Source organism: Amphibalanus amphitrite, unplaced genomic scaffold, assembly GCF_019059575.1.
Source record: "Amphibalanus amphitrite isolate SeventyFive unplaced genomic scaffold, NRLGWU_Aamphi_draft 000464F_arrow, whole genome shotgun sequence".
NCBI classification, from domain to species: Eukaryota; Metazoa; Arthropoda; class Thecostraca; order Balanomorpha; family Balanidae; genus Amphibalanus; species Amphibalanus amphitrite.
The window spans coordinates 45214-65091 of NW_024881958.1; the positions used below are offsets into that span (position 1 = coordinate 45214).

At 58.1% G+C, this 19878-nt stretch overlaps 2 protein-coding genes across 4 annotated transcripts in view; one reads left to right on the top strand and one right to left on the bottom strand.

Moving 5' to 3' along the window:
- Positions 1-488: 488 nt before the first annotated feature.
- LOC122391980 (glycosylated lysosomal membrane protein-like) lies at positions 489-8246 on the top strand. 2 transcript variants are annotated; one of them, XM_043386365.1, is made up of 8 exons: positions 489-683; positions 1171-1263; positions 3588-3863; positions 4413-4625; positions 5112-5236; positions 5534-5627; positions 6149-6399; positions 6881-8246. In XM_043386365.1, exons 2-8 carry the CDS (start codon positions 1189-1191, stop codon positions 7062-7064), a joined length of 1218 nt encoding a protein of 405 aa, XP_043242300.1. In that variant the 5' UTR covers positions 489-683; positions 1171-1188; the 3' UTR covers positions 7065-8246. The 2 variants fall into 2 exon arrangements, with proteins under 2 accessions (XP_043242300.1, XP_043242301.1); XM_043386366.1 differs by lacking the exon at positions 489-683 and adding an exon at positions 722-740.
- Positions 8247-8444: 198 nt separating this feature from the next.
- LOC122391989 (actin cytoskeleton-regulatory complex protein PAN1-like) overlaps positions 8445-19878 on the bottom strand; it is a 47544-nt gene continuing 36110 nt past the window's right edge. For both annotated transcript variants that reach the window (XM_043386376.1, XM_043386377.1), the window contains exon 2: positions 8445-10567. In XM_043386376.1, coding sequence (XP_043242311.1) covers positions 9206-10567 — 1362 coding nt within the window. In that variant the 3' untranslated portion in view covers positions 8445-9205. The remainder of the gene's footprint in view (positions 10568-19878) is intronic.

A 19878-nucleotide genomic window follows, 5' to 3' on the forward strand; every position in this document is an offset into this window, starting at 1 on the left:
ACCTATCATTGGATTCGTCTCTTCCCAAAGAATCTTTTTGGTCCTTACCGCGAAGCTCTATCTCCAACAGGAACGAAATGGCGCCGGGGGGGGGGGGGGGGGGTCGCAAACACCCATGTGCGTTCTAGGATGGGAAAATGGAGTGATGTGCGGGTGGCATGATGGGGGTCGCTAATTAGGTATCTATGGCCCTCCACGCCTCCGCAACCCCCCCCCCCCCCTCCCCCCCTCAGCCGGAGCTGATGTTTTATGCAAAAAATAAATAGGTCCGGTGAGGGTGAGCTCTTCATTTACCGAGGGGGGACGGTGGATGGTATTATCCCGACCCATCATTGCCATGCAAAAAGCGGTGTTTTGGAAAATTTATTTACCCTTCAAAATGATGGAGAGTGTTTTCTCCCTGATTGAAAAATACTTCAATATGGCGGAAAAATTACTCGATGATTGCTGCGCATTTGTTACAATTATGGCTTTTAGCTTTCATCGGCTTTCATCACTGAACGCTATAATGGCTTTCATTGCCATTGGACGCTTGTGCCGCGCGGCTTGCTAGCGGATACGCGCCCTAACCCAACAACAACAAACAACATAACGTTGATAGCAAGAGTGCGTACTTGAGTGCGTAGCAGTTGCAGTAGGAGCCGTAGGAGCAGGAGGATATTGATATAGAGCCTTGGCAGGAGGTACGTTTGTATACGGCAGAACCTTGGGGCTGGGGATGAATCTTGGGTAGAACCAGGGTATGTGGGGGGGGGGGGAGAGGGTCGTACCCGCCCCCCCCCCCCTCGGCCGGCGCGTATGTAGAAAACCAATAGGTCCGGCGAGGGTTAAACCTCATATTCATTCACACTGGAAATACATCCTACTACATTTGTGTGGAAATGAATGCTATCAATCTGTTTTCCCTCCGTTCTTACCGCTCCCACGTGTTTTGGCTTCACCTGACCGCCAATTTTCCACTCTCATCTCCCTGTCTACTGAATAAGTTCCATCCTTGACACACAAGCTAAAATATAATTTTTGGACACTGAGCACCTGGAGCGATTTGATCAAGGATCTTGAAATTTGCTTGCACAGATCACATGATAATTAACCAGTTGAAGGCAGCGAGAGGGGATAATTTCTTTGAAGTCACATGACTAATTATGCCCTTTGGCACCCTGTTTTCAGATTCTACCGATACAAGCCATGGCTGTGACGGTGCTACTTCTTTTGCTGGGCCTCTCCTCGGGGGTCTACTGTGATGAGGGTGTCACCAGAAAGGTGGGCAATATGCTTTTTTACCAGCTTGTAGATGGTGCCTAAACCATAGGTTTTAGGTATAGGTAACATTTCATGTTCTCATTTTTATCTATTGGTTTAGTGGTTTAAGCCTTTGTCTCTGATGATACATTTTATTATCCTTTGCTTTTAAATGAGCCTATTTGCAATATTTGATGTATCAATTTACTCTAGCTGCTGCCATGTTCCCTTTGTACTTTGTCCACAAATACCATTGATTGTTAGGGACCGTATGCTTTTCTATTGTTTAATTTATAGTTACTAGACAATCCTTCTTTTTAGTGTTATGCCCAATGAATTAATGCACTAAAAATTCATCAAATCAATATTATCCGTATAACGTTTTTTTGTCTTCCTAAAATAATGTTTTGTTTGAATATTGTGTTTTTTAATTTACAACCACTGGCTTCAAATTCTAAAAAAGTGCACCTTCCATTGAGTTACCTCATTGCAAAATTTTGGTTAGTATGTTTTGATGACTCCGTACCTACTTTTCTCAGTAGGTATGCTGTAAATGTGCAATGTGCATGTATCCACATGCTGCACATCCTGATGGTTTCTAGAGTCATGTTTGGCTCTCAGTAACATCTAGCTGTAACATGACTCCTTTACATGAGCATAATCATAAATAATACTCCCAATGTGATCCTAGGGAACATTTTTTATTATAAATGTAGCTCAACTGTGTGCTTTTTGAATGGACAGAGCTGGAGCCCGCCCGTAACAGAGAGCGTATGACATAGACATAGAAGCAGAACCCTGCTATCTGATTGCGCAATTCTGGGTACCTAACAAGATAATTCAGATGTCAAAGTTAAACGTGCCAATCAAAGCCAGACTCGGTCTGTCCCACTCTACTGACTTCAACTGGCTGCGGCTGCTCCCACCAACCGCAGGCCATTCCCATCAGGAGTCTCAAATATCGAGCGCAGGAGCGACTGGAACCCGGGCTCTCACCTCTGGGAGTCCAACACTACACCAATTGAGCTACAGGACAGGCGAAATACAGGGTGGGGCAGCATAATCGGGAATGCTTTTTGGGCTCTGATCATGAGTATGCATGGCAGTATTTTGATAAATTATATCATGGCAACGAAACGCCCAAAAGTTGTGCATCATCTGACATGAATACATCCATGAGCATGCAACCTCCTGGAAAAGAGCAGCAAAATAGTTCGACGGTGCTCCAAGTGCTTCGCGCGCGCCCATAGACACTAATGTTAAACGAGCAAAGCAAGATGATTTTGTTTAAAACCCTGCAATGCCACGTGAAGGTTGCTTGACAGGTCAACATGTTATCACGGACAATAAGGGTTGTGTGGGAATACTCAGGACAAAAGATTAACGTAATCCTCGTAAAATAACTCTTAGCAGAGGACATACAGATGACTCGCTTGAAAATCAGGAAGAAGCTCTTGAGCACATTAAAAAGAAACAATGTTCAAAACTTCCGCGACCAAAAATCTCACCACCGACTGGAATACGATAAAAAAAGAATGGCATGCCATATAGGGGATTGTATCGAAAATATTCCAGCGGTCATGCGAAGTAAACATCCTGTTGGGGTGATGGACCTATCGGTGGTCTTCAAGGGAGGTGCACGTGGTGCACTCTACTTCATCCAGCCCGGATAAAATGAGCACCTCTGGTAAATACATCCGCACTCTGGCAGACTCACGTGAAGCCGTCGGAAGAAAGGATCACTGACGGTTCACATCACGTCTTACGAGGACTCTGTCCGTGCTGGTACTGTAGTGAGGACGACATGTTATTGTGTAGGGCACCTCCAGCTGAGATGAACCAAAAACTTCTGGTCCTTCAACTCCGCAGATTTAAATCCGATCAAATTCTTTACATGGAGCGTCTTTTGGTAGAAGGTTAATGAACAACTTATCATCAGTAAAGACGGTCTTCAGTGCAAGGCACGAAGCTGATGGGTGATCATGGACAAGCAGGAGGCTGCACGTGCATGCGCGTGCTTTTGGACCCGCCTTGAGAAGGTCATCGACTCCGAGGGCGGTCACATGGGATGAGGGATAGGTAAAAGGTGACCGATTGATGGGATAATGCTAAAATAGTGCTTGGAGCTGTATTTTTAAATTCATGACCAAATAATCCCGTTTGATATTTATTCCCGATTATGCTGCCCCACCCTGTAGACATGGAAGCAATGGTTTATAAAATACTGATGTGAGAGTATGTGTGGGTCGCTGCGGGTTTCGGTTGGTGCCGGGGCAGACTGGCGCGGCTCGGACCCGATTCTAACCTCAGACTGTGGTACCTATCCCTGCCCCGCTGGCCGGCAGCTGACCGTGACCCGCGAGTACGACGCGTGCATGGACCAGCTGAACGACAGCACCACGTGCAGCTCCCACCAGCTGGGACACGTGGTGTCCGAGTCGGCGGCCGACACGCTGCACGTGCTGGTGTCGCTGTGGGCGCAGCCGTCGGTGCTGCTGCTGCACCTGCCGGCCGCCGCGCCGCCGCCCAGTATCGACTGGACGCTGCTGACCGGAGCGAACACGACGGGTGCCATCCAGGCGGACCAGGTGCTCTCGTCGTACGGCCTCAGCCTGGATCAGGTGAGGGAGACGAAGGACAGGGTCTGTCCGGACCAGGGAGGCTCTGCCAGGACCAGGGCAGGCTCTTCCTGGACCAGGGAAGGGTCTGCCCGGGTCACGGATGCTCTGCCATGGTCAGGGTAGGCTCTGCCTGGGTCAGGGGAGGCTCTGCCTGAACCAGGGGAGGCTCTGCATGGGTCAGGGAAGGCTCTGCCAGGGAGGCCCTGCCTGGGTCAGGGGAGGCCCTGCCTGGGTCAGGGGAGGCCGGTGAGGCCGGCGCCAGAGCGGCCGACACCACGGCACAGCCTCCTATTTCGTTTCCGATATAATGAACCCTTTTCCCTTATATAACAGATCTTACTCCGCTGCAGACCGTTCTTCACTTGAACGACGGGCGTATTGGTCAGTTCCGCCGAGCTGGTCTGCTCCTCCCCCAGCTGATCGAGTACGACGCCCCGCTCCTCCCTCAGCTGATCGAGTTTAACGCCGCCCCTCCCTCAGCTGATCGAGTTTAACGCCGCCCCCCCCCTCCCTCAGCTGATCGCGTACGACGCCCCGCTCCTCCCTCAGCTGATCGAGTTTGACGACCCTGAAGACACTGCCGACGTCACGCACGCCAATGCCACCTCGCTGCGTCCGTTCGCGCTGGACATAGTGGCCCCCGGCGCAGTGGTCTCCAACTGGACATCGACAAACGACAGCGGGGAGCAGGGCGGCATCCATGTGCGCGCCCCTCCTCTGAACGCCAGCGACTGGACGGCCGTCGGCAACGTGACATTCTCCGTGAGAGAGAGGGGGAGGGAGCGAGGGAGGGAGCGAGGGAGCGAGGGAGGGAGGGCGTGGGAAGAGAGGAAGGGAGAAATGATACTCATTTCAATTGCATGATATAAGAAGAGTACGGCGGTATTTTGTATTTTACGACACAGATTAAGATAACACTTCCCCCGTCTGATCGTCCTATCTGGCCTGACTGACTGTCCTATCTGGCCGTCCGACTGTCCTGTCTGGCCGTCAGGCCGTCTTATCTGACAGTCTGTCTATCCTTCAAACCATCTGACCGCCCTATTTAACAGCCTGCCGCCTTGTCGCACCGTTTGACCGTCTGACTGCCCTCTGTGACCGTCTGACCGCCCTCTCTGACCGTCTGACCGCCCTCTCTGACCGTCTGACCGCCCTCTCTGACCGTCTGACCGCCCTCTGTGACCGTCTGACCGCCCTCTGTGACAGTCTGACCGCCTGTTCACCCCCCTAACCGTCTGTGTGCGTCAGGTGGAGGTGCTGGACACGAGCCGGCGCACGGACGAGCTGCCGCACCTGCAGCAGACGGGCACCTCGGCCGTGGCCAGCCTGGTGCTGGACAAACTGCTCACCAGCTCTGGATACAAACACTCGCGGTAGGCGAGCGCCGCCGGCCGCCGGCCGCCGCGCGACCCGGCAGATAGCCGAGCTGCCGGGAAACCCCAGAGGGTGGGCTAGAGACTATATAGCCTCTGTATGGGATTTATAGGCTGTATGGCTACGAGTGGACGACAAGGATATCTGTGGATATAATGACATCTTTCCCAAAGAGGTCTTACCTGCACTTTCCCGTATCTGAGGTTGCTTGGTTTGTTTGCGCTTTTCTATACGGCCCGACCCCCTGAGTCCGCTCCGACTCCCGACGTCTGATCGTGCGGCTACCTGTGCGGCAGGTTCGGCGTCCAGATGACCACCGTCGGCAACCGCAGCCAGAGCCTGCAGGTCATCAAGAGCCTGGACGACGAGTACACGCCCGGCGTGTTCAAGGTGAGCGCTGGGGCCAGACCAACGGGGATCACCGGCGGCGCTCGAACTGACGGCCTATGCTGCCGCCTGCATTCATAAGCTAAGCTTCGCTAGTACTGAGTACTGTGTCTGAACTTAATTCACGAGTTTTCATATTTGTGCTTAATATACACGGCTCACACTAGACTTAGTGGGTTACAATTCAATTATTCAAGGATGCTTGGAAACATAAGATCATTACTTTGTTTTCATTGGATTTTTGGGTAGCAATCGTTGGTATTTCTTCATGGGTTATTAGCTTAACTGAACCGTTAGTATAACACTTGCACTCAATTCTTTGAAGCCAGCCAGCTCTAGCTGCGCGGACACATGCCTCTCCCGACTCCGGTCGGCTTGACCCCTCCCGCGCTGTCGACCCTGACCGCTCCCCCTCCCCCTCCCGCGCTGTCGACCCTGACCGCCCCCCCCCCCTCCCGCGCTGTCGACCCAGACCGCTCCCTCCCCTCCCGCTGTCGTTCTGACCCCTTCCCCCCGTCACGCAGCTGGTCAGTCTGTCGTCCAGCGCGACGTCCGCCGGCTACCTGCAGTGGCGTCCGGTCGCCTACACGGCCCCCGAGTACATCATCGAACACTCCACCACGGCGCGCCACTACGCCGTCCGCGCGGCCAACGCCACGGCCGCCAGCCCCCTGCTGAGGGCCTACTTCGGCGAGCGAGCGCTGACGCACCAGCTGAACGTGACGTTTGGGCTCAGCGAGGACGGCTGGTACACGGACGCCAAGTACTCGGCCTGGTGAGTTACAGTCGAGATTAGACGAGCTGAGTTGAGTGGAGTCGCTGAGATGACAGCCAGCGAGGAGGTGGAGGGGAGACGCGTTAAATTACAGTTATCTTTGTGAAATGGGAGTTTGACTCTGGGTCGCTGCAGATAAGATAAGACTGTTCTGAGTGGCTACATGATAAGATAAACTAAAAAGTTGGCTACTTGACCTTGTTTTGGCCCGTCCACCGCGTGCACATGCTTGTGATGTGACCGACTGTGGCATGACTAGTCAGCGACCTTTCTGAGCTCTCCCTCGCCCAGCCGCCCGTCCTCATGGGACACAGCTAGATAACCCATATGGCCCCTCGCATTTCCGTGTTCCCTCTTGTATTTCTGTTTTCAGCTGGCGACCATTCTGTCCTCTTTCTTGCCGACTGGAGACCGATCTGACCCCTCCCCGCCGTTTGCTGTGCCCTCTGACCCCTCCCCCCCCCCCGCCTCGCCCCCTCAGGGAGCTGACGGTGGGGATCGGCGCGCCGCCCGAGGACGAGTTCTCTCTGATGGTCATCCTGTTGCTGGGCTTCGGCCTCGGCCTGCCGACCGTGGCGCTGGTCGGCGGCGGACTGTGGATGGCCGTCCGCAAAGTGCGCGGTCAGTCGGCCTCCCCCGCCAGCCTTCTCGTCGAGGAGGAGTAGAGGGAGGAGTGGTAAGAGAGAGAGGGAGGAGTGGAGTACAGACGGCGGGACGTGGTGCTTACGACGGGACCATTTTCTGATTAGATATCGAGTCCGGTCGGTCTGTGGGTGCCTTGAACGCGGCTCGGCTCGGAGAGGCTGGACATTAGAGTCGCCCCCTGGCGTGTCACCTATTTAGGGTTTGATTGTGGCAATGATTGGAGAGTATTGTAGTGATTGACGGTATGTCGGAGCCCGGCTTCTGGAGCTCACGAACCTCGGTCCCCTGACTGGCGGGATCAGACTTTGCCCGTCATGTTTTATTTAGCCCCGCCTTGACGTCACACGTCGTGCCAAGCACACAATGTCCTGTCTCATAGTCGTAGCCAGCCTATCTTTTAGCCGTCCTGTCCTATCTTTTAGTTGTCTCCTATTTAGCCAGCTTTTAACTCTAGCCTGGTCAGTATTTACTTGTCTCAAGAAGTCGATGATTTTCCCCTGCGTTCCGAGCGCGTCGTTACCATCTCAATCCCTCCATCATCCCACCCAACCGCCGCCCAGTCTTCCCAGTGTCTGTGGCGCCCGGTCCATCCTGCGTTATCGTCTCCCCGAGCTGTCCTCTGAAGGCCACCGTCCCGTGCCCAGTGGGTACCCGAGGAGCCGTAAGGCGCCGGGTCGGCACAGGAGCCTGGGCGAGAGATATCGTATCGTCTCTGACGAGACGGTGTGGTATCAGGGCCACAATTCACTGCTGAGTGCCTGCCGTGAAGTGCGAGAGATATTACAGACATCTGTGTGTGTCAAACATATCAAACCTGATGATCTAGTGATGTAGATTATCATGACAGAATGCGTACCTGTGCCCGGGACCTTTATCGGGGACATTCTTAGACCAAATATCCTTTTAAATTGAGCAGTGCATTTTTTATCCAGGGGTCTATTAAACCGTTTGTTCTAATATATAGTGTATGATCGATCAAATAGAGGAACTATTTTATATACATGCACATAATCAATTGTATATTCTAGCGCAGGTAATTGCGCTTTATCATCACATTTAGCTCATGAGGTAGTTCAAATAGCAGTGTCTGCGTAACTGATGGTCGTTATCGTCTTTCGTTGATGAGCGACATGCCAAAACAGTTCCATGCTTACATATGTGCCCAATGTCGAATATCGTGTGAAATATATGAACTTAAAGCATTTAAGACTCATCGATATACTTATTTTAGTTTGTGCCCTTATATGGTCCTGATCTTGTGTTGTCCCCCTAGAGTTGATCATTTGATTCAAATGCTCTTCAGTCGTCCGTGTGCCGTGGCTTGTTTCTTTCGTCATATTCGAACCCTTCACTCCCCTAAGTGAGCGCCATCGCCCCTATTCGTCTCCCAAACAGTCACGTACGAATTATACACATGTCTATTTGCATAAATGACTACACATCTGACACAGGGCAGTCTACCTGACATTGTGCCGGCCGGGCCGACTCGGGACGGCCTGTCAGCATGGTGACGGCCTCTATACTCTGACATAGAGCGACAGCGAAACAAGAAGACGCCGACGGAGCAGCGTGAGGCGGTCGGCTGCCTCCGCAGCGTCCCAGCCGCCACCGCCCCCGCTGGAGAGAGGTGGCCACGGCGAGAGAGGACCGGACGTCACACCGGCGAACACGCTCAGACGTGTTGTAGCGACGGTGCAGCGGTTTGGCGTTTCGATTTTCCGCCACAGGAAGCGCTGTCCCTCGGAGCGCTGCGATGTCCCTCTCTGTGGCCGGCTCTCGCCTCTGTCCCTCTCTCCGCCCCGCGCAGCTCCCGTCCTCTGCCGGACAGAGGCGGGTCTGCGCCCTGGGGCCGGGTGCGCCCGTGACTCAGCCGGCGGCCGCGCTGGGCGGCGGCGACGATCCGGCGCCGGGCGGGGGCGGGGGCGGCTGGCGCTGCGGCCGACCGGCCTCCGCTCTCAGCTGGACGAACTATCGCGCACAGGCGCGTACTCCACACACAGACACACACTGGAGGTCCGGACACGCGCACAACCTGACCGCGACGGTCGGTAGGAGCACCACTGGCGAGACGCGCGTCGGCCGCCTCATCTATCACTGAACCGCCCGCCGTCCACAGCAGCGGCTGGGACGGCAGCGCGGCGGAGTCTGGGAGCAGGGGACGCTACAGCTCCTCCGAGTAGTAGCGTACACTGGTCGGCGACACGTCCTCTATGGTGAAGCCGTCCAGCAGCTTGGTCCGGTGTCGGTGTTTGACGTCGCTGGGCTTCAACATCGACCGGTGGTTGGTGAAGAGACGCTTCGGGGTGCGGATCGACTTTTGGCTGAGGCCCGACTGCTCGAGGAACTTGTCGTAGTTGGCAATGATCGGCTGGGTTTCTGCCGGCTCGGACTCAGCGCCATCTCCCGCCCGCCGGTCGAAGCTGAGCTTCTCGTCCCGGCCGCTGTCGGCGCTGCGCTCGCTCGCGGTGTCCGAGCACACGCTGCCGGAGATATCCTCCTCGAACTTGAACTCCTCGAAGTTGTCTTTTATCTTGACACCTTCGTGTTCGCTCATGATCAGATTGATATTTGACCGAGATCGGGGCGCGTTTTTCGGTTTGTGGTTGGACTCCTGGACGGGCGCCGGCTCCTCGCCTGCCTTTGTGGTCTCCTGAGGCACATTCTCCTTATCCTCGGAGGGCTGGCTGGCGGGCGCCGCCTCCCGGGAGCTCTCCAGGTCCTCGGGTATGGCGGAGAGCGGCGCCGGGGTCGTGGCGGCCGCCTGCCGCGCTGCGGCGGCCTCCAGTTCCACTCCCAGCAGCTGGCTGATGGTGCTGACGATCGACGGCTGGCCGAAGGTGGCGCCGTTCACGTGAGCGCTCGGCGGCAGGATGAGGCGCGGTTTGAGCGGCAGCGGCGGCCGGCGCGGCGCAGACTTCTCGCGCTCGCGCGGCTCGTCGCTCAGGGAGAAGGTGACCGTCTTGGGCGGCGCCTTGCGCTGCTCGCGCGTGGTCTTCATGATGCCGCGCTCGGCGGTGGGCGGGCTGGCGGTGTCGCTGCTCTCTGCCGAGGCCAGCGCCGAGTCGGGCGAGCCGCCCGTCTTGGCCTGTTTGGGCGCCAGCTCGTCGGGCTCGTCGCAGTCGCTGATGCCGCTGTCTGGCTTGGTGCCGCAGCGGGCGCAGGGCGCGCTCAGCCGCGTCACCTTGCCGAGCAGCCGGCGGTTGGTGCGCCGCAGCCGCTCCAGCTCGCGCGCCTGCTGCTGCGACAGCTGCTCGCGCTCCGACATCTCCTGGTAGATGAGCTTCTGCTCGCGCTTCAGCTTGCTCTGGAGCACGGCCAGCTGCTGCAGGATGCGCTGGAACTGGCGCTCCTTGAGCGCCTCGGCGCGCGCGGCCTCGGCCTGCTGGTCGCGCAGTTTGGCCGCGCAGGCGGTCACCAGCTGCCGGCTGCGCGCCTCCTGCAGCTGCAGGTGCTGCCGGGTGCGCTTCAGCGCGCGCTGCGACTCGCGCAGCTGCTGGCTGCTATCGGCCGTCTGCTCCGACATCTGGAGGAGAGAGGGAGAGAGGGGGACTGTCAGAGAGAGCTGGGAGGCCGGGCGGAGACATATAGGGGAGGGGACATATACGGGGCACACTCGCCGCATTCCAAATTCATATCTGTGTGGTCATCAGCTCCAACGATGAGCAATACTGTAATGTAAGGTCGAAGACGAGCATATGAGCTATTGAGCTATTCACGGGCTGGGTCTATGTAGATACCTGAAAATGGTTTCGTCATGCCGCGGTTATTTTGCTTGCGATAAAGGCATGTGCACGGGGAGTCCAATAACCGGTGTTGACCGAACAATAATGTCCCTCCTGGAACTGCAGGGATAACAGGCGCTGGCCTTCGCCACCGATCTGCGATTCCACATAAATCACAGTGCTCTGAGTACGCGATATAAAAATAGCTTAATCCGCCAGATTGTTACTTTTCCCTCAACCATAACGAGATGTGAAAAAGCTCTTCTATCTAGGGCACTACGTTGTTGGCGCTCGACGAACAAAGCTCCCAAATGCAGCGCACTTGGTTTTGTTCTCATGGACTGCAATCACGTCATACGAAAAGTAGATATGAAGGAGGCGATTTGCATCGTGATTGTATCGCCTTTCCTCCGATGACGTCACTCCAGGCGTGTGTGAGAGTCCGGTATTCTACCTATGGTTTGACACCTACGCGCTCACTCGACCGTGCAATAGCTGCAACTCTGAAAACGCAATGAACAATAGGCATCGGGCAGTCTCAGAGCGAACCCGGATGAGCTCAAACGCTGCACCGGAGTCATCACAGCTCCGAAATCTGCTCAGGTCACGCATGTTGACCACCTCCTCCCGCCTCTGTATCGTCCCTTGGAGCAGCTCGTCGGTAAGCCGCGCTCCCAGCCCGACGCGGCCCGGTGCCATGCTCACTATCTTTTCCCGTTGATCGGCTCTCGGCGATCATTTCTGGGAGATCACATCAGCTCTCGGCGCGGTGCAGGATTACGGCCGGCGCCACCGGACCGGTCATGGAGCCGTGACGTCATCGGTTCAGTGACGTCACTGACTGCAGCTGACTCTCCGGCGGCCCCGCAGTCGGCCACGGTGCTGCCGCCTGTCCGAGAGAGACTAGAAGAGCCCGAAGAGGCCCTTCCCAACAGCAGCGGTACAGACTTTGCTGAGACTGGCTGGCTCATCCTGCTGGTCCTGCTGGTAGTGTTGCTTCCTGTCTGTACGAACCGTGGGGAGCTGCAGGACCCGACCCTGAGGACCAGCAGCGGCTGTATCCGGGAGAGCTGCACGCTGCAGCGGGGAGCCGCCCTGCCCGGCGGCGGTCCGGCCGGGGCCAGTGGCCGCGATATGCACCCGGCAGCTCCGGGCTGCGGCCGCTGAGAGCCGGGCCCTTTGTCCTGTCGTCTGCGCCTCTCAGTGCCGGGTGAGCTTCTGACATCACAGAGGCGCGGGGCAGCTGATGGCGCTGGGGCAGAGTCAGAGTGCCGAATCTAGGCCAATGCATACCGTCTGGCAGCGGGCCCAGTCACGTGCCTCTCGTATATGTATACCGGCTGACCGGCAGCGGCGCCGCGGACTGCCGGTCCGCGGAGCCTCCGGACTGACCGAGCCATGGCCGGGTCTCTCTGCCGCTGCTGACTGCGCCGTCCGGGCCGAGCAGCCGGGTAGAGGCTCGGAAATCAGACCCTGACATTACGCAGCTTCCGTAATGTTATCAGTTGTCGCTGTCGGCTAGTTTTCCCAGCACGGCCACTGACGTGTTTACTGCACCCGCACGGGCTCATCTACATACCAGCGCCGTCCACCTCCCCGGTAGAGATCGGCTCGGGGAGCTGGCGCTGCCAAATATGGCGCTGGACGCCGACCTTGCCTGGGCGCTGTGTCGTGAGCGTCCACCGGGCGGAGGCGGGCCGCTGTCGTGTGTCGCGCGCTGCTCTCCGTCACTGCACGTCACCCCGGCCATGGGATTAGAGCCGCCGCCATCTGGTCTGGGTCTCAGATCCGGTCCAGGAGATGAGAGACGTCGGCTTTGTGTGCTGTCTCTCCCGTCGCTCCGGTTCTGCGACTGAATCCGGTATCAGTACACAAACACCGAGCCGTGGCTTTTGTCACGCTAATCTACCTCCAACCCGGTCTGGGTGTTCAGCATGGACAGCGGCGACCCGTCTCGCGCAAGTCGCCGACAGGTCTCAGAGTGTCTCCCGGGTCAGCACGTGACCGGACTGATCCGCACACGAGCCCACTTCGCTGACCTACAAGCAGCACACGCCTACGCGCCCGTAATGGGCGGTGCTAATCGGTGATTTACTGCCGGCTCGGCCGTCCGCGCATCCTGATGAACACCACCAGTGCCGTGTCCTGTGCCGTGCCGGACATTTCCTGTACAGACGTGATTGCAATCTCGGCTCGGACAATTAACGAGTCCGTTATTGCCCCATCACGGCGCGGCGCACGGACGGCCGTACGGCGCGCGTGGGGATCGCTCAGCGGCCGACGCCCAGCAGGCCATTGTTGGTCGGCTCGTAAGTCGGCGGGCGGCGCCGCGGGTCGCACCGTGACCTGGTGCCTGATCTCGCTGACCCGGGCCGGTGTCGGCGGCGGCTGGGTCGCCGCGGGTCGGGCCAGGTCGAAGGTCAGCCAGCACGCGCGGCGCCTCTCGAGGTCAGGGAGCCGAGAGCGGCCGGTCGCCGCGCGCCCCGCCCGCGCCGCGCGGGTCGTCAGTAACGACAATGTTTCAAAACGATCCGCCCGCGGTCTGACAGGGCGACCTCTCAGCCGCAGAGCCGGCCGCGTGAAGCTGTCTACAAATTGCCCTCTGATGGATCGTGGAACTGCGCTCATTAACATCGGAGCCACTCGAGCCGCGCGGCCGGCGGCACGCATTGCGCCATGACGTCGTGAAGAGCCGTCTCGGCCTCCTCACGCCCCGTCGAGCCCCACTTGGCACCGCCCCTGGATAGCGCTGTCTCGCTCCGCTCGGCCCTGGACATGGCACCGTTCGCCTCGGGACGTCTCTTTCCTTCACCTCGCGAGTAATTGTCTCGTCAGGGATCGTCTCCTCCCTTCATCTCTCCAGGCATCGTTTCCTCCGTCCGTCTCGCCAGGGTCCGTCTCCTCTGCCCGTCTCGCTAAGAATTGTCTCCTCCCTTCGTCTCGCCTGGAATCGCCTCCTCGTTCGTCTCGCTCCGGGTCGTGGTGGTACGGACACGACCGAGCTCCCGACGGCACCGAGTCAACGACTCCGTCGCGGCACGGGTCGCAGTTTCGGCCTCCCGGCGGCGCCGTCCTGTGTACGACATGGGGCGGTTCCGTGTGGTTCCGCGTGGTTCCGTTCGGTTTCGTCTGGAGCACTCCGCGGTGGTGAGAAGTCGTTACTCCTGCGCATGATGCCGTGACGCAATCGGGAGCGTCGGACGGCGGTCCGCAGCGAGCAGATCCCCCGGCCAACAACCATACTGCCCGCCCTGTGAGGTCGGCCGATAGTCGGTCAGAGCAGCCCGGCCTCAGCTCGGTCAGGGCCGCACTGGACGGGACGGTCATACTGGCGACTCATGTTTCCATACAGCAATCAGCGGGCATAGAGCTGCAGAAGAGACGCCACAACAAGACTAATGGTTGAATGATTAATGCGGGCGTGTATCTGAATGTTGGTCAACGTGATACACTTCCAGCGTACCTATACAAATGTGTAGTGTGTAGTTTCGCAATGGTTTACCTTTGACCTACAGCAGTAAAAACATTTCACCTGGGTCTCAGGAGTAATAGAGCTGGTGTTGGTCGTGGAGTAGCGACCCATTGTATCACGCTTCTGTTTCGAAAGTTTTCGTCACAGCCGGCGCGCGGATGGGAACTCCGGCGGCCGTTTTATCGAGCGGAGCGCCGCGCCGCCGTGACCCCGAGTGTCACAGTTGACCCTTCACTGCCGGCCGGCCGTTCTGGGTGAAACTGCCGGTACCGTGCTGTACGGGCGGCGGGCTCAGCAGCTGGTGGGATGGTCCCCGTCCGACCGGACCGGCTCTGCGCCAGTACGGCACCCGGCCCGGTCCCACCCGTCCCGCCCGGCGATCAGCCGAGCTGGCTGGGACGCGCAGGCACGGCGCGGCGGCGGCGCAGCAGCGCGGCGAAAGCTGCCCGCCGCTCGGGTCAGTGGGTCGCCGGCGGCGGGCGGTGACTCCCGACAGCCGCCCGGGTACAGCAGAGCCGCCCCCGCCCCCGCCCCCGCCCCCGCCCGGGCGAGTCGCACTCGGAGACACCAGTCTGCCGCTCCTCCCCGAATAACAATGAGACGACACGCCGCCCCGTCCAGTGTCCACCAGTCGGTCAGATGTCCAACGAGAAAACACCGGCGTCGACCAGTCTTCCCGAAACCCAATCAGCCAGATCGGGGGCTGCTTTTCGCCGGCACTTGGGGCGCTAACCTGAGGTTCCTGTTAGCGAGCTATTTCACGCAGGCTTGCATAATGCGACAGAGTGAATCCTGCCTGTAAAGGTGACCGCTGGTTTGTTCGGGGTGGACAGATGTGGCACTGTTGCGAGAGTCCAGGTGACTCATCGAATTGTTCAGCGCGCATTGCAGATGCAATGACTCAACGCTCAATCGTGTTGCACAAACTGACCAGCACCAGCCTGTTGAAACCAGAGCAGTCACGAGCACTGCCCCAATGGGCCGCGACAGTGCTCTGCACTCTGCAGCGGCGCCACAGCCGGCGACGCAACTCCTCAGCACTCTGCTCCTGTTCACCGAGACAGCGAGGTCAGCTGACGGAGGAAGGACCAGTTACTGGACTTACCTACACCTGCTTATACTGGGCCGATTTAGGGTTTTCGTGGCAGCGTAAAACCTTCGTGAGGATCGGAGCACAGTCTTCCGGCTACCTGCAATGCAAACAGCGCTCACCAGCACGCCATTTCGACTTTGTCGAGTGTCTCTCATGCCGACGAAACGTTCCGAGCCGGTCTACGTTAGGTATAGCCATTAGCCAGTCGGCTTCCTTTCAGCCCTGCTGCCAGCACCACCCTGTCCACAGTCAGCCCAGCCGATCCCGCACGGCCCAGCCGATCCCGCACGGACCAGCCGGTCCTCATTCCTAGGCAGCCGGCAGCCGATCCTCACTCCCCGGCAGCCCAGCCGGTCCCTTCTGCGACGGACTGGCGCCGGTCCGTGCCTCGTCCCCAATATGGTACCCGGTGGGCGTCCCCGGGCATCTGCAGCAGCCGGCCCGGCCGACCGTCGGCCGCTCGGCACCGACGGCCCGTCGCCGAGGTCCGCGCGTTGCGTGTCGCCACTGCGGGCGCATTCCTCGGCAGACACCGCACCGCCCCACCCCGCGCCCTCAAAGGCGGTACTGGATTCCGAGCGTGACAGACGGTGCCTTCGCTGGCCCCAATTCGGGCCCGTCATCCAAAACGGCTGAGACCAATGGCCCCGCGAGGCGCCATGCTTCCAAGACGTGGGTGTGGCCTGCTGTCAGCAGTCATGCACACAAAAAGCGGGTGCATTACATACAGCTTCTCAGCATTCGTAATTGGAAGATAGCGATATGTACATATAGAGCCAAAACCGGACCTTGGGCCTGTTTATGTTATGCAGTGCCGCCACGTCTGATCACCTGCCGCGCCCCGATGACCAGTGAGGGAGGGGCCGTCTGACGCGACCCTGACCCCCGCACCCCCCGCAGCGACTGACCTCGACTTCGGGGCAGGGAGGGGTCCACGCGTCCGTCCAGGTAAAACCCTCCTCACGGCCCGCGGCCGTCCGAGATAAACAGCCTTTCTCTGCGTCCCCGCGACTGAGCGACGGCCGGCGGCCGGGCGGCCGGGTCACTCGAGCGGTCTCCGAGCCACGCCGGGCTCAGAGGCCGGATTTGAGCCGCTCGGGCGCGCTCACGACTGCGCTTTCCACGGCGCTCGTCGACCGGCCCAATGGACTCGGCTGGGAGCAGATGGCGGCGCCGCGCCGAGATGGTCTCGAATATCGGACTTTCTCTGATCACCTCCGGGAGATAGCATCTGAGCCGAGTGTGCTTCACCTGTCGGTGGCCGCCGAGATCCGGCCCGCTGCCGCGCGCACTCTCTCCCTCGACGAGCGCTCTGTCGGCGTCCCAGCGTCTCTCTCTCTGCTCTCGCTCTCCGGCGTGCTCTGGTTGCTATATCGGCGATCTGGGCGGGCGCCGGGGTCGGGTCAGCAGAGGGGTCACCTATGGAGACCGCCGGAGCACGAGGGCGCTGCGTGCCGTGGCACCGCCGACCTCGAGACCCGCCCGGAGAGAGATAGCGCACTGCGCCGATCCGCCGACGGCCCTGAGCGACTTTCGCTTCCCCGTATCCGGCTGCACCACTTCCTAACCTTCACAGAAATTAACACAAAAAGTGGCTGCAGTTGCTGCTCTCGCTATGTTACGTGCCCGGACCCGCCCAGAGCAAATCCGACCGGCCCTGCGCAGTCAATTCCATACCGCCGGCATATTTTTAGAATCGCATGCAAGTTTTGTCAAACGCAGTCCAAGAACCAGTTATATACGAGCGTTCAATCGCGAGTGAACCGCTTATACCTGGTAAATTTATGCGTTTGCCGACCACCCTCGTACGTAATTAGCTGGCTAGAAAGTCGCCACAAGCGCCTTCCCCACAGCGAGTACTGCTCGTTCCGCCGTCGCTGTCAGCGTGGATGGGGTCTGGGTCACAGGTGATGGGAATGTGTCGCTGTACGCTGGTTCCGCCTACCTTCCGCTTCACAGAGGATGCGCATGTTGCAATCTGTGTACGCCACTCGGTCCTACAGAGGTATGTCTTTGTCATCAAACAGAGCACACTGATTGTGTTCGAGTAATGACCCATTGTTCATCGGCCTAACAAGATTAGCGACATCTGACCGCACGATTTGGCTATCGCTCATTACCCGGTGCACGGAACTGTATTGACCTTTTAAATAACGCCGGGCACGCAGTTTTATGTGCATTTCAAGGCCCGCCGAGCTACGTGCCACGGAAATTTAGGTCAGCGCACGCCGCGATTCCCAGCTAAAGGGCTGGTATATCTGTGAGTCAAGCGGCGCATGCATGAGTACAGAGTAGCCAATGCGTCGACACGAGCTGACCACGGAACCAGCGGCGGAGTCGGACGAATTCAGGCTCAGCTGACCGTTACGCGGGCTGTGCACCACATACGGCACTGACCACTGACCAAAAACCACTGACCACTGACCGCCCGCCAGTGTTCGGTGACCGCTCCACAGACCGGCTAATCTGGCCAGCACCGCGCAGAGCTCGACTCTGATCACGACCCGATTACGGTTCGGGTGGCGACTGGGGCGCACTGCCGGCCAATACGGCACGCTCACACGGCCGAGAATTAGGAAACGGCACGAATGGAGTGGAACAGAGTCACGCTCTGGCCGCCGTGTGCAGAGTCGGACAATGCGCGTTCACGTTAGCGAATCGTCTAACGGGCCGGGGAGCAGGGACCGGGGGAGAGGGAGCCCGGCGTCTCCCCTGGCGCCGCCAGCTATCTCCCCTAGCCGCCAGCCGTGACAAATACTGGGCCGATGAAGTTGCTGACCTACCGTGCCCTGCGCAAGTTGACCGAGGACGTAAGGGGTGATGATTATTTCGCGTGCGCATGCAAAGCTGTCTTGGCTAGGCACTAAATCCACCGACTCACGGACGATAAATCGGATCCGTCTTTAAACGGCTATCTGTGATGATTTCTCAGTAGCTCTGTATATCGGCTGACGTCTTATGTAACTCCAACTGCCGACGCCCCCGCGGCTCCTTGTGATGTCAGAGCCATCACCGTTCCGCTCAAACCGATCCCGGATCTCCAACCTGGCAGTATCTGCCACAATTCTATCAGGTCCAATCGGCTGTAAAGTTTATTTATTTATCTTCAGCGATATCATGCCGCCACAAGTGTGGAAGCTCCGTATTCCATACTTTGCTTAGCGTGTAGGCGTATCAGTGATCAATTTCCCCACTTCTTTGAGTCACTCGCACTGTTGGCTGAAACAGCGGACGGCGAACACTCGAGGTGAATAATTATTGGTGCGTAGAAAGAAACTCGTAGTTCGTAGTGACGCATCTACATACACGTATTACATAAATGTTACTCATCAACCCTGAATCATTATATTACACTTATGTTTAATTTATAGAAGCCGTCCGCTTGACATCACATCGTAAAAGAATAGATCGTCTCTTTCCTGTTGCATGTCACAAAGGTACTCCCTGAGTTTTCTTCCATTGCATGACTGCACGGCTTCTGTCAGAATACGTCAGGATATTCCGGGGCAATCCAAAACCTCCGCACCCTCAGCTTTTGTAAACAAACCAGATATGTCAGTTCGGGTCAGCAGTACATTAAGTAAACCAGCCGAACGGGAAGAAAAGGACCGGGCTAGAACCATGAAACCACTGGCCGCCGAGCCAGTCTTTGTGGCGGCGGCGCGGTGCTGGTTTTGGACGGCGCTCGGCAGCGGGCTGGGTCCGGGCGACCTTCGTCCGCCGCCCACCGATCACGAGCTGGTCCGCTGCTGGCTCTCTGGCCGGCAGCCAGCGCTGTCCGACCGGCCCCCTGCGGTCACGGTCCTCTACTGTCTGCTGTCCGCTGTCCGACCGGCCCCCTGCGGTCACGGTCCTCTGCTGTATACTGTCTGCTGTCCGACCGGCCCCCTGCGGTCACGGTCCTCCATGCTGTCTGCTGTCTGCGCCCTACTACTGTCTGCTGTCTGCTCACAGACTCTCCTGTCTGCTGTCCGTTGTCCGACCGGACTCCCTGCGGTACTAGCGCCGCCGATGACCTCCACTGTCTGCTGTCCGGTAAACGCTGTCTGCTGTCTGCTGTCCGCTGCCTACTGTCTGCTGTCAGATGAACGCTGTCCACTGTCCACTGGACTGTCGTAGGAGCGTCATATATCGGGATCACTGGTGGAGGGCCCGCTGGCCATTCGCGCGCCGTGGAGTGCGCTGATCTGAGCTTCAAACGGAGAACGGGCAGGCCGTCCAGCCGCACTGCTGCGCCAGCCAGGGTTCGGGAACATGATTTCTAGGCCATCACGCTGGCCAGAACAAGTGTGGAAACCAGCGGCGGTTTGGGGACAAACTGTGAGAGCTGGCTCACCAGCACTGCCATTGAATCCACCCTAATTTCTTTGATAAATGGCACCGGCAGCCCATCCCGCCCCGATTCCATAGCCGACTGCACGGGGCGGGGCGCGGTGTCCCATATAACAGGGCCGGCACTCACACACACACACGGAAACGGTGCCGGTGGAAAGGTGGGAATGTCGGCAATCACCAGCTCGCTGGGCCGGGGCCGGCCGCACAATGCA